Source organism: Phascolarctos cinereus, unplaced genomic scaffold (genome assembly GCF_003287225.1).
Source record: "Phascolarctos cinereus isolate Bilbo 61053 unplaced genomic scaffold, phaCin_HiC Scaffold_2;HRSCAF=192, whole genome shotgun sequence".
In the NCBI taxonomy this organism is placed as follows: Eukaryota; Metazoa; Chordata; class Mammalia; order Diprotodontia; family Phascolarctidae; genus Phascolarctos; species Phascolarctos cinereus.
This window is the reverse complement of record NW_027555625.1, coordinates 347,216,902-347,231,150: the sequence shown is the minus strand read 5'-3', so window position 1 is coordinate 347,231,150 and position 14,249 is coordinate 347,216,902. Positions and strand designations below refer to the sequence as shown.

Genomic DNA, 14,249 nt, shown 5'->3' with positions numbered 1-14,249 from the left:
ACGGCTGAAGAAACTGTTAACAATAGAGGGGGCCAAAGGGAGGATTCCAAAGAATATCAGGGAAGGGAGAAGTTGAAATAGATAGGGACAAATGTGAGGAGATAAAGGAAAATGACCTTTGAGGAGAATAGCTCTGGATACTGAAAAAAAAAAAGGCAGCAATTTGCTAGCTATTAGACAGGGGGAAAGTAGTCCCCCTACTCTGGCGGTCAGTGAGAAAGCTGATATGAAAAAGACCTCTAGATACTTACCCACTAAAATGTGAGAAGGTAAAAACAGGCTTATAACTAGGAAAGTCGTAAAGGTGATGGTGGCCTTCTGTAACTCTCATCTCTCCCAGATGAGGTATATTTCTTGCAGAACCCATTAGCCCACAACCTTTAACACATGAGAGAACCACTACTTTAAAATCCCCCATCACTAAGGTACTTAATAACTGAAATCAACTTTTAGTTGTTTTTTTAACATTTGCAATGGGTAACTTTTTTAAAACACTGAGTTAAACTCATTTCACAAATAAGTAGTGAGATAAATTTTTCCCCCAAAATGGGAATACTGATTATAAAAGGATCACCACACCATCTGGATTAAGTGTCTTGTTTAATTATGAAAAGCTTAACAACTTTATCTAGTTCACATTTCTGCCAAATAACCACAAGCTGCTTGCTGGTTAGTAACTGGGCCTCCAGCGAGCAAAAAACACTCAAGCTTGACAGCATTCAAAACAGACACATCCAATTTCAGGAGGCCTGCTTGCTATATATTGCAGGGTGAGTCTAAAAATCTACACCAGTAGTTCTCTACTTTTTCACTCTGAGGAATTGGAAAAAAACATCCAGGAAGAAAAATCATTCAAAACATTTACCTCAATTAGCCTTTTGCCTGTTTCAAGCTCAGGAATAAAGATAACACTTTGTTAATTCTATTGTGGAAAACTTTTGCAAGTGGTTTTATTTACAATGCCAACGTTCCTTAAAGGGCAAGTCAGATAGCAAGAAAACTAAAGTTCAAAGCTGGACAGTAACTGGACAAACTGCTTTACAAAATAAGAAAAGGAAAGTAAAAGTGCCACTTTCCATACAGAACCCACACAGTTTCAGTTTTATTCAGACAAAAGTAAAAAGACTTTTGATTATACTGGTTAAAACAGCCATAGGATTAGACTCTGGACTCAAAAAACACTACACATGCAATGGGAACGATCGATATCCTGCTAATACAACGGATTTGCTGCTGCATTTGTCTAATATTAACAATTATAAACAGAGCAGTGCAACTAGTTATTTGGAACGATCCTTACAGTGTTACAGTGTTAACAGGCACAAAACTTCACTTTTCTTCACACCACTGGTTCTCTTTGCGTACCTAAAATTTTAAAAAAAAATTTTTTTTCATTTATAAAAACAAGAGTTTAAGAGTTTTATTAGCTACATAAATCACCACACAAGTAACCTGAGTTTATTCAGCAACTTTTCTTAGAAGCTTGAAATTATTCCTTTTTATTTACATACAGGAAAAGAAATACTTTACAGATTGGAAATCTGGGGAGGTGGCAGTGAGGGTTTTAGGTTGACAGGGCCAGAATCTTAACAACCTTGGTTTCTGGCTCAAGAGTCTTTTCTCTCCTGCTTCAGCAGAGTAAAAAATAAATTAGACTGGAAGCTAAGCAGGAGTCAAATAATAACAGGTCTTAAGCCTAAAGATTTAGTTTATCTAAGAAGCAATGATAGCCATTTAAGAGATGACATTTTAGACAAGTTTTGCTATTTAATTTTTTCATTTAAAAAGCTTTTCAATTAACTTGGAATGGATGGAATATTCAAATTGTTTATGCTTTTTGTTACATGCCCTTAATCGGCCACAGTATCAGTAAAATCCATTCTACAACCTTCTGTATATACATTATTCTAAACAAAGTAATCTAGCAATTGTGAAGTACCAAATATCTGTAAATCCTGCCTGAAGAGACCAATGTGCATATACTAAATATGGCCAGGAAAAATTCTATTCACAAATCTTGACAAGTTTATAAATTTATAAATCAGGCTAACTAAGCATGCCATATTAACCCAATCCAGAAGGGTTAGTCTAGTCTATTTTTTCCCCCAAGAGAAATTATTACATAAGTCGTATTTAAGAAAGATTAATTTATCATCATCTAGATTAGAGGTTCTTAATTTAGAGTCTGAATTTTTTTTTTGCTTTCTTTACTTTTTCAAAAGTTCATTAAGTCTTTCAAAATTGCTCAGTTATCATGTTGGTATAAATTGTACTCCAGGCTATACATATTTCACTCTTTATCATGTGAACTTCTTTTTATAATATTTTTATAACTATGGCAATATAATTGGTTTCCTTTGCAACCCTACATATTTTATTCATTTTAAAATAATTCTTTTGAGGAGGGGTTCACAGGCTTCAGACTACCAAAAGAATCCATGACACACTGTTTAAGAATCTCAAGATGCTTCACACAGAAGGAATTTTTAAATAATTTCATCATGGAAGTTGAAGGAGAAAAAAAGCTAACATTAAAAGCCAATGACCAATTCTCTCAAATCTAACAAGAAGCAGATTACATTTCAATATAATACTGCTTCAAGGTTTACAAAGTGCTTTATATTTCCCCCTGCATTCACAAATGTACTTTAAAATAGGTACTTAATAAATTATTAAACTGAACGATATAATACAGCAATCTATTTATTTATTTATTTGTTTGTTTGTTTATTTTACAGTGAAAAGGGGGAATCCAATGACTTAGGTTCAAACCCTACCTCTCTTCTGTACTTCTTCTCATATTGTAAGTATGACCTAGAGCAAGTTTCTCTGTACCTCAGTTTCTCAAGGGTAAGACGGAGGTTGCTGTATATGTGACCCTCTTCTAAGGTTCTTCCAGCTTTAAGTGTATGATCCTGATTAAGTGCCTTACCATAAATGACGACTCTGTGTATTTGTGTATTAATATACACAAATTTATAACTTTCCAGAAAGTCTTTCATAAAGTGAAGTAGGAAACATGTCACACACATATATAAGGTGAAATAGACAGTTACACATAATGTGTGCATCATCTTAAGACTACTTAAAAAACACCAGATTATTTTATTTAAAAAATTTTATAGAATACCTGGGCTTCTTCCTCTTCAGTAAAGTCATTCTTGATATTGAAAGTTTTGCGAATCTCTTCTGGAGTTTTTCCCTTGATCATATTTGCAACAGTCTTGCATGTGACATCAAGCAAACCTTTAATGTCTAAGTAGTTTGCTGCCTGTAAATGAGATTTTTTTCCCCTTAAATATAATCCTCATAATCAAACAACCATTTTAAACATTGTCTTCTGGAATTTAAGGATTTGATGAAATGTCAACAGCCACTCAGGGCTAACTTCAGACATTTTAAAAGAAACATTTTACTACAGAGTAAATTAGGGAGTTAAATTAAGATTTTTTTTTAAATCCACTTAAAGTCATGTATATTACTTTAAACAAACTACTTATTTACCTGAAATTAAAGATCCAGTGTTATTGTGTTGACCAAAGAAAACCAAAACCAAAAATGTTTAATAAATGAGTGTATTTAACCTAGTAGATTCCTGACTTGTGATGATTTTCTGTAATACAAACCCCCACACATACCCACATACCAGAATAAGTTCAAAAAGAGTTCCTTGGTCAACTTTCAGGAATTCTTGGTCCCAAACAGGAATATCATCTGTTCGCTTCTCTTTGTTCTCATCATCCTCAGGAGGAGGAGGATCATCCTTGTGGTGGGTGCACCACTGAATTACCTAAATGCAAAAAAACCCAAAAGTTTGACGAAAGACCAATGGGCTCAAGCAAATAATTGACAATTATCAAATTTAGAGTTCATTTTAATAGTAATGTCTGAACACATGATTTTTCCAAAACTGAAATGAAACCAAACTTGGTTTAATTGATGAATTAAAGTAGCAATGATGCCAATGAAAATGGAATAGGCTACAATACTTTCAGATCATTGACATATTATTTTCTATCTGCAAATTTAAAGCCCAAGCCACCTAACAAAATGTTTACTGTAATCTAAATGCCAGTTCAATAAAAATCTTGAGTCATTTAATAAAAACCTCAAATCCTACAAAGTATAATTGCCACAATGCTTATGAACTTGAAAAATGGTATTTGTTGATGCAAACTTAAGCAGGAAAGTTTTTTGTTTTAAAAGAACTTGAGGGAAAACCCCTCCCCAGAAGGCCTCATTTTCCAATGCTTCAGTGTGATATGGGGCTCATTAAGGCTACTTACCAGCAGTCTGCACAATCTGGCAAGTTCTACAAACTGAAAAGGCTAAAAAATATGGGTCTGACAGAACAGTATGTTGGCTGTCCTAAAGCTCTGACCAAGTTTTTTGGTCACGGTTTGAATATGGCCCTCAATATTGTTCAACCCCTTTTTGCTTCCACATCAAAACTAGATAACTGCCCTCCCTATGCCATCAAGCTATGAAGTTTTCCTCCCTTTTCTCAGCTAAACTCCAGAAAAAGTTGTCTATGCTTCCTTTCCTCTCACTTCTCAAGACCCTTTCCAATCTGACTTCTAACCTCCATCACTCAACTGAAAGCGATGATTTCGATTTTTTTTTTTTGGTGAGGCAGTTGGGGTTAAGTGACTTGCCCAGAATCACACAGCTAATAAGTGTTATGTGTCTTGAGGCCGGATTTGAACTCAGGTCCTCCTGACTCCAAAGCCGGTGCTAATTATTGTGTCTTTAATAATCTTTTCTCAGTCTCCATCCTTTTTCAATCCATCTTACATTTGACTCTGGTCACCTTTTTCTCCCTCTCTGGGTTTTCATGACACCATTGCTCTCTCCTGGTTCTCCTACTGAGGAGTCTAATTCTCCGCTCAATCCTCTTTGCTGGCTTCATTATCCATATCCCAAAACCCTAACTCTGAATGTTTGCCAAGATTCTATTCTGGGCCCTTTTCTCTCTCTCCATGACTTCATCAGTTAGTAAGACCCATAGACCCCAATCTACTGACTGAGCTTCTGTGCAGAATCACTAAGTAGCTAAGGGATATCTTAGCACATATGTATGTTTCAAACTCAACATCTCTAAAACAATTCATCTTCTCCCTTGCCCCTAAAACACACTCCCCTTTTTTTCCTGAAAACACCAAGTCTCCCAAGATTTTTTTCCTCAGCATTATTCTCAACTCCTCACTCTCCCTTCACCCCATATATCCAAATCAGTTTCCAAATCCTGACAGCCATTTCTACCATTACCTTACCCAACTCCTTAGAGAAAAGGCCTACAAGCCCTATCACCTTAGTTCAGGTTCTTATCACTTCTTGCCTAGATTATAGCGACACAGTCTCTTACTTGGTCTCTTGGGATATCTTCCTACTCCAATCTACCCCTCCATACTAGTGCTGCCAAAGAGATTTTCCTAACAGATCCAATTGTGTAAATTCCCTGCACAAAGTTTCCCTATAGACTCTAGAATCAAATATAAAACTGTTTAGCTTTTAAAAATCCTTCACAACCTGGCCCTAGCCATACTTCCATCCTCACTGAACACACATATTATTTCCCTAGGGAGCACAGTGGTTATAGAGCACTGTGCCTGGGAAATCAGAAAGACCAGAGTCCAAATCTGAACTCAGACACTTCTATCTGTGTGGCCCTGGGGCAAGTCATTTAACCTTTAGGTCTTCCCTCAAGTTTTCTCAGCCATAAAATGGTAATAGTAACAGTACCATCCCTCCCAGAGTAGTTGTGAGGATCAAAAGAAATATCTGTAAAGCACTTAATACAGTGCCTACCACTTTGCCTTCCTACACTGTGATCCAGCCAAACTGGCCTTTCTGTTTCTCACACGTGTTATTCTATCTCCCATTCTGTGCCTTTGCACTGGCCATACCTGTAATGTACTCCCCTCTCTTTACCTCTATGTCAGAAAATTGCTCTCTTCAAGACATAGCTCAAGCACCATCATCTACATAAAACCTTTCCTGATCTCAATTGCTCACTGGAGCTGGCTTACTCATACCAAAGCCAAAACACTTACTCCATCCCAAACTATGTATTTTACCTTTATATTCATTTTGTGTATACACACATACACCACTTCCATTAAAATAGAAGCTCTTTGGCTAGGGATTGTTTCATTCATTATATTCTCTGTACCTACCCACAGTACTGACACATAGTAAGCACTTAATATGATGCTTTATTATTAATTATGGTGGTAGCTAGCATACAGTATGCTAAAAAACCTCAGAGTTAATTATTATACTCCCAATTTAAGTTCTTTATCCAACAACCAGAACCCCACAAATCTGTTACCAAAGACCCAATGCCAGTCATTGGGTGTCAGCACTTCAGCATACATGTATCCAAGCTTGGTAAGCCATTACTTCCCAAGAGCCTTTGGGAAGACTTATCCTTGCAAAATCATCCTTTTAATATAAAATTTTATCCTCAAGAATCTAGCTAGTTTGAGATTTTACATTTGATTTTATACATATCACACACACACAACATACATAAACATATACACACGATGCCCTGTGCCATGGCAAATTCACTCATACTTTGAAACATTTAACACATTACTGACCAAATAGAAACGAACCATGTCAAGGTATTAAAAGAATAGAAGGCCTCTAAGCGCACTGGACAGACAGATCCTCTATGCAGTTCAAAACCTGACAAGGACTACATGGAATGAGAATTCACGGAAATAAGGGGAAAGGGCTGTAATCTGGCTTAACAGATTGACTATTCCTAAAGATATCAAAATCCTGGATTTACAGCTGGATTTTTTTTTTAAAAAAACCATCCCTGCCCTCGAAAAGCTTATAGTATACATACTTTGTGTGTAGGAAACAGATACACTTGGAAAGAAAATGCAACAAAATAGAAAACAATTTCAAGAAGGTTAACAGACCTCAGAGGCTCAGAAGGTATTAATCCAAACTTGTTTTTATCAAATGAAAAAAGTAAAGTAGTCAAGAGATAAAATAATGTGCCCAAAGTGACACAAATATTAGGGGACAATAGTTGGGATTTGAATAAATCTGTCTCCAAATCCCTATCATACTGTCTTCATGGATCTGTTAAAGACACCAGAAAAACAATTCAACTAGAAACCGAACCTTTAGCTAACCTTTGTAAATGAAAAACCACTACTAGTGGTTACCTGAATAATTAATAGGCCTTACCTTTTTTAATATTGCTGCATTAACATTTGGTAGAGGAACTGGATCATCATCCCCTTCATCATCCATTCCCAGATCTACAAAAATAAAGTTACAGTATTTTCAAAACTTAAGCTCCTCTTTGAGATTTATAAGCAGCAACTGTAATGTTGTCCAAAACACTGAAGATTAAAATGTGCTTTTTAACTCGAGAAAACAGAAATTAAAAGTTTCTGATTCAGGGGCACTTTTCCACGAACCCATCCATCAAGTCTTAAGGACAATTCTTATCTGATGATATTAAGATGGCCTACAAGAAATTCTTACAGTAAGCCAACTAGTTCTTTCTCATATGACCACAAAAACTTTGTGATTAAGTTATAGTTCCATATATTCCTAATTCCCAGAAGCTATGGCACCAAAATTAGACTCAAATAAAGTTTTATGCCAGAATTTTCAAATAAGTCTGAATTTCAAAGAGTTTCATTCCTTTTATGTTTATACCAAGGTGCTATCTATGCTACCAGAGCTAAAAAGATGAGGTATGCAGTGAACTCCTCAAACTTTTGTCTTTATTGATTTAGATTAGTAAATATACAGAATACTTGGTGATCAAACAAAGAGCCACTTGTTTTAAAATAAACTTTTGGGGTTTTTTGTTTTTAAAGTTACAAAACCACTTTTTTTTACAGTAAAGTTAATTTCATGATTATGAAAGACACCATTTCCTCTAGCATTTATAAATTCAAGGACTTATATCGTTTCAGAGTTAGCTGTTCTAGCACTGAAACTCAAGGATTTACACTATCCAAAATTAGCGCTTTTAAATCATAGACAGTAAAAAAAAAAGCTCATCAAGTGACAATAGTTCTTTTAAGCTATTTAATTTCAAGAACTTTTAAAATCATCTGAATACTCTTCGTTATCACACCCTAGACATGAATTTGATCACTCCAAATACACGTGCCAAGACTTTCTGATTGTTCTAAGTGATTCCATTTTCTAAGTTATATAAAACCCATAATCGGTGTGATAAGTGTAAAAGTTTGACCAAGGAAAGAAATAATAAATCTTTAGTTTCACAGAATGGCAATCCTCAAACATCTGAATTCCACCAAAGTCATTAACGTAAAACAAGTCATCTCTAATCCTTGAAAAATTCTGTTGTTAAAAGAGAACAGAACAACCTGATTGTTGCTAAGTCCTAACTAAATTGGTTCATTCACTTCAGTAATAGGATGCCAAGGAAAAACAAGCCTTAAAAAGACATATCCTTTTACACTGGCAAAAGCTACTGCAGAGTAGCATACAACAGACTTTATTAAAAGTGCTCCAGACAATGACTAAGATGAAATCAAGCACGCTTCATTCTCTACCAAAGGAACCATTTAGGCAACAAACAAGTCTTAAAGTATTTCTGTTTATATCTCCTAAAGTCCAACCATACTCACCTTTCTTAACTACCCATTTGCTGACTTTCACATTAGGGCAAAAAAATTACACTCTTCATTAATTACAATATTCAAAATTTGGCTTAGTCATTTATTATTTTTGTACATGTTAAAAGTGTCCAAGGGACAGTAGAACAAAAACATATCATAATAGGGAAAACGAGGTTTCACAAGAGCTTACTAAGAAAAAAAAATTAGAAGTATTGTATAACTACTATAACAAAGCAGGATAATCCATAAATAAATGGTAAAGCCATACAGAGTTGCCAGATTCAACTGGGGGTGGGGGAAGCACCAAGAGGGGAAAGAAAGAATGTTAAGGGACTAATAAAAAAAAGTGAGCTCACTTCTCACCAGAGAACTGATTAGTACCTTTATTTCTTTAAGTTTAAAGATATTTTTCTTCCCAAATTCTTCATCAATTCAAAATATAATACTGATAAGTGACTATATGTCAAACAGGAGAATTTAATTTATACTGGGTATTATTTTAGATCTGTCCTTCCAAGAATTCAGAACTTAATTAAGTTTAACACAAAAACATACTTCTAAAAAATTAGATATTACATTTAATTTTTATATATTTGTATTATGTATTTTTTGTATTTTAATACATAATTTTCATGTATTATATTAACATTTAACCTACACTACCCTACTGCTCAATTGTGATTCTTAACATCCCTGATTTTCCTTTAAAGCTCAAAGCACCAAGTCTTGACTTACTTTATCTGCTAGTCCAGCTGCTACAGGCTTCCCCCCTTCATTTCTCCTCCCCCTAACTCTGTCAATGTATTCTATATATACTCTGCATATGATTTCTGCATCATAGGTTGTAAACTCCTAAAGGGCAGGGACAGGTTCACTCTTGTCTTCTCCCCTGCTTACTCCAGTACCTAGCAGGTGCTTTAAAATGTTTTTAATTATAACTGGTGTTTCTAAATCATTTCTTATCAAACTATCCTTAAAACAACCATGTCTTTCATATTTCATAGAACCTTCTTATAAGCTGACATTATATAGTACAACGTTTTTCTGATTACCATTTTATAGAGAGAAATAATGATGATTTTAAAAAGTATGATTTTCCATTTCACAAACAAGGAAACCAACTCAGTGAGGAGTAACTTGTCCATGGTAACAAAGTCAGTGTCACAGAAAGGATTTGAACACAGATCCCTGACAGTCAATTCGATGTTCTGACTACCACTTTCCACTCTGCTGACAAGAAAGTCTTCTCCACCCAACTTCTGGATGGGAAAATAAAACGTAAGTCTTACCTTCCAACATGGTCTTGATAGTTACAGACTGTTTTGCAATTTCAACATCAACTTCAAATATCTCTCCATCAGAGCTCTGCAACTTAATTGAAGGCATCTAAAACACATAAATTATTCATCATGGTGAGACAGGTTACAGAACATGGGATTAACATCACCCCTAATTTAAAATAATTACTTAAAACAGAATATGTGCCCAAAATCCATTTTAACAAGTGTTAGGCTCCTAAGCTAGTTCCAACAAAAAACACATTTAGAAACCATTTCTAAATAGGTTGCAAATCAACCCAAAGACAGCTTTTCCTAGTGAACAACTAAACATCTGTGAAAATGCTCTTATCGAAACACTTTTCCTTTATCTTCTGTTGATTACTTACTACTGCCAGATTATCAATGCAACCTAACCACATCTGTTGAAAAAACTTTCAGACAAACTTGTAGTTTCCCATAAGTCTTGCCAGGGAAAATAGGTTTAGAACAGACATAATGAGCTGCATATGTTCATTTAACATATGTCCCAATGCAGTACCACACACACCTGAATGAAAAAGCCAAGGGTAAAAAATGAGGTTGATAGCTTTTAAGAGCTTAAATTTCACCCCAGACCTGCCCTAATAATACAGCAATTTTAGCAAGCAGGTGCTATTTTTTCACATGAGAAACTCAGGCATTTGAGACCATTAAAAATTTTAAAACAAACTTAATTCCAAGGAACTTTTAATTAGTTCCACAAAACAAGTCTGTTATCAAAGGCCCCCCCCAAAAAAAACCAGTAATCAAGTGTCAGTATGTAAACAAAAAGAATTTATGCTTATGTCATTATTACTTCCTAGAAGACTTGGTCCTTAGGCAAAATCTTATTTTTAAATAAAATTTTACTCTGAAGAGTCAAGAACTCTATTTTTTGACACACACACACACACACACACACACACACACACACACCCCATGTTCTTCAAACATAATTTAAAATTATTTTGTGCATACCTGATGAATTAAGCATTACTGGGACTCTACTTTTTATTTCCCCAAAATACTTCACCTTCCCAACAACTGCAACCTTCCCTTATACACCGAGGGAAATAGTTAATTTTAGGCCTAACTGTATCAACTACCTCATTCCCCAAACCAACCCCCAATTAAATTCAGTAGCTCCCTATTAATTTCCATGAACAAATTCAATCCTCAGTTTAACATCTAAAGCTCTTCATAACCTGACCCTTTCCTACTTCCCAATTACTCTCCTCCCTCCATGAACCTACAATCCAGCTACACTAGCTTACTTGCTGCAAATTCCTTGCACACATGATGTCACTGAGTTTATCTCAGTTAAATGCATTTTAGTGTTATCTTTCAGTGTGTATATGTGTTTTGGTTCTGCCTACTTTTACATAAGGTTCATATCCAAGACTTACTCTGGGATTCATTCTCTGAAAAAGATTCTAGCTTTAGATTAGAAAAAAAAATTAAGCATCTGTGAAGCCTCACATTAAATGAAAATGTGAATGTGAAATTTAAAATGTATATTTGTAGATTTCATTAAATGCATTGCATATTTTACAACTGGAAAAAAATGTTATAGCTGACTCAAACTTGGTAGAAAGTAAGCTTTAAAATTGAAAGGTGGAGTTGAAAATGAAAGATTGGAAATGATGACCCAGTTCCTCTACACCAAATGTTAATGCAGTGATAATTTTTTTTGAGTAACAGCAAAATAGCCACATATAATATTTGTATAGAAAAAAATGCACATTTTGAAAAGATTTCATTCCCGGACTTAAAAGTGGATGTTTGAAGACATCAATTCAACTTACCAAAGCTGTCTTTGCTTATCCTCATAAACAAAGGGGATTGACTGAATTGACTGAAACCAGCCCTGCCCAGTGGAACTGAGCCGAGTTCTACTGCAGCAGATTTACAAATACCAACAACTTCAAAATTAGAGACTCCACTGGCTTAAATAAGGCTATTTTAGAATAACTGCCTGCCCAAAAAGGAGACAATTCTGGAGGCTTTAAAATATTAGCTTGCATATACAAGTAAAGTTAAAAATTTTTTGGCTCAAGATGTCATGGACCACAATAAGCTTGACATTTTATATGAATGTTTATGTAAGTTCCTTCATCTGTCCAAGACCTAAAAAAGTCTTTAGCAAAATGTGCTTGGTCATAAACTTCAAACATATCTGGTTACTCTAAGATCTTTAAGATCTTCTTAAATAGCACTGAAGGGATGTTAATCTAGAATTCAAAGCAATTTAGTAATTAGGCCTGGAAAGAACATCTCCACACACAGCACCACCCCCCAAAAAAAACCCCTATTTCCAGAGAAGTGAATCCTCTGAAAACTTGCCACCTAATGTTAATGATCACTAATTTAGGCTCCTTAAGTCTATGAATACTATTTGTTTTATTTATTCCTTTCCTGACTAAATGGGCATGCATTCTATTACTAAGATGAAGTAAATGCCAGAGTCTTAAAATTTGTAACACTTCCAATTTAAATTGCAAAATGCAATTAAAACTGCAAAACTATTTAGGACAATTCTGTTCATGAGCTTTAATGAAAATTGTCACTAAAAAGCAGAAAAAATTTTGGCTACTGGAACACGGACAGTGTTTTTTTTTGTCTGTTTTACAATATTTTCATTAAAGTCTTGCAATTCCAATCAAATACAGAAGAAATATTTTCCACCTGCTTCTCTACCACACTTTCAATAACAATTCACCCTCCGACAGATCATAAAAGCATAATTTTTTAATGTTTAATCAGCTTAGGTACACTGCAGATCTCGTTCCTACCCTACTCTGAGGGAGCTCTACGGTCATCACCTCAACTTGGCAAAACCTATGCTGCCTTGAACAAGTAACGCCAACAATCCACCCCCCCCACCCATCTTGCAATTGTTTGCCTCACTGCCCTCACTAAGTAACCAGGTGATCCAAAGCTGAAGTCTAGAAGCTACAAACCGCCTAAGAAAACGACAAACTCTGCTTTCACTGCCTATGTGGCCAACTTCTCGAGATAGCTCAGTCATGTTGTTTACTTAGTTTTTGCTGCAAAAGCAAACAAACAAAACGCAGAACGGTTTTAAAATCCAGGGTGCTCCTACCCTACTAACGTGACCATTTTCAGGAGAAGAAAAAGCTAAGCCCTTCTCCACAGCAGGTGAATAAGGAAGTCTAGAGCTTAAGCAGAATAGAAATAAGCGCTCCCCCTCCTCCTACCCCACACTCCCCCTTCTTTTATATGGGCTGGGCTGGATTACCCAGCTCCGAATACCCACAGGAGAGCACAATAATCAGCTGAAGATCCCTACGAGAGGAGAAAGAATAAAAAGGTGGACACTTATAGGAAGGGACGCATATTAGTGCCCCATCACAGAGGAGAGAACCAGCACGGACTCAGCAGGACAGGGAGGGAGGTGCAGACGCACCCTGGGGGAGGGGGAGGGGGAGGGTCGCACGCTGAGAGAAGAGAACTAGCCCAGGCCCCCCGAGGGAGCGGGCAGGGAGGGAGGGAGGCGGACCACAGGGAGCCCGACAGGGCCTCTGGGGACCCCGGCAGCAGGTACACAGGCAAACCGAGGAAGCGCCTGGAAGCGGGCGGGCCTGTGGCGTGTGAAGCTAACGTCGGAGCTCGAGCGGCCTGGGACAAGGGACGAAACGGAGTAGGGCCCCCGCCTCCTCTGGGGGCCGGAAACGCTGAGAGGACCAGCAGGGGATGGGGGGCTTTCCGAGCCCCGAAGGAAGCGGGCGAGGCCTAGGCCGCCGCCACACAGCAGCAACCCGGCCGCCGCCCCGCGGCTCCTCCTCCACCCTGCCTTCCCGGGCGCCGAGGCCACTTACGGTTCCGGATCCCCGGGGACCCCGGCGGGTAAGCTGGCAGAGCCGAGAGGACCCGGTGGGCTACGGGGGCAGGCGACGAGGAAGAAGACCCCGAGGTAACGCAGAGCACCAAGACCACTACAGAAGCAGCGCCGGTGGTGGCGGCTTTTATAAGGGCGGACGGAGTGCTGCCAAGGACCCCGGCTTGGTGACGACACAGAACATACAGGGATGCCCGAGGACATCGCCTGACAGGGGAACGAACACACACCAACAGAGACGAAGGCACCTACTCTAGCCTCCTCCTCTCTAACGCCCTCGCGGAGGAGCTTTTTTCACTCCCACCCTTCCTCAGAGTGGGGCGGCTTAGAGGCTCAGGCAGGACTGTTTACTGAAGCTCCAGAGCCTGGGAGAGGGGTCCTTCAGGCAGAGGCTGTCTTAAGCAGAAAGCTCTAGAGTTGGGCAAGTTTATGGAGCACATACAGTGTATTTGTTGGTGGCGAGCA

General features: G+C 37.4%; 1 protein-coding gene across 1 annotated transcript; it reads right to left on the bottom strand.

Moving 5' to 3' along the window:
• Nucleotides 1-583: 583 nt before the first annotated feature.
• Nucleotides 584-13,929, bottom strand: SKP1 (S-phase kinase associated protein 1). The gene is made up of 6 exons (XM_020991193.2): nucleotides 13,765-13,929; nucleotides 9,917-10,013; nucleotides 7,210-7,283; nucleotides 3,647-3,790; nucleotides 3,131-3,271; nucleotides 584-1,365 (listed from the first exon to the last, which is right to left on the bottom strand). The coding sequence occupies exons 2-6, from the start codon at nucleotides 10,011-10,013 to the stop codon at nucleotides 1,330-1,332; spliced, it is 492 nt and encodes a 163-aa protein (XP_020846852.1). The 5' UTR covers nucleotides 13,765-13,929; the 3' UTR covers nucleotides 584-1,329.
• Nucleotides 13,930-14,249: the final 320 nt, after the last annotated feature.

Bases quoted from the DNA above. Each gene is read 5' to 3' on its own strand.
- SKP1 (XM_020991193.2), bottom strand. From the start codon at position 10,013: ATGCCTTCAATTAAGTTGCAGAGCTCTGATGGAGAGATATTTGAAGTT. The intron at 7,284-9,916 runs GTAAGACTTACG...TTATTTTTGTAG, and splicing joins TATCAAGACCATGTTGGAAG to ATCTGGGAATGGATGATGAA. The intron at 1,366-3,130 runs GTATTCTATAAA...TTAAAATTTTAG, and splicing joins CTGAAGAGGAAGAAGCCCAG to GTACGCAAAGAGAACCAGTG.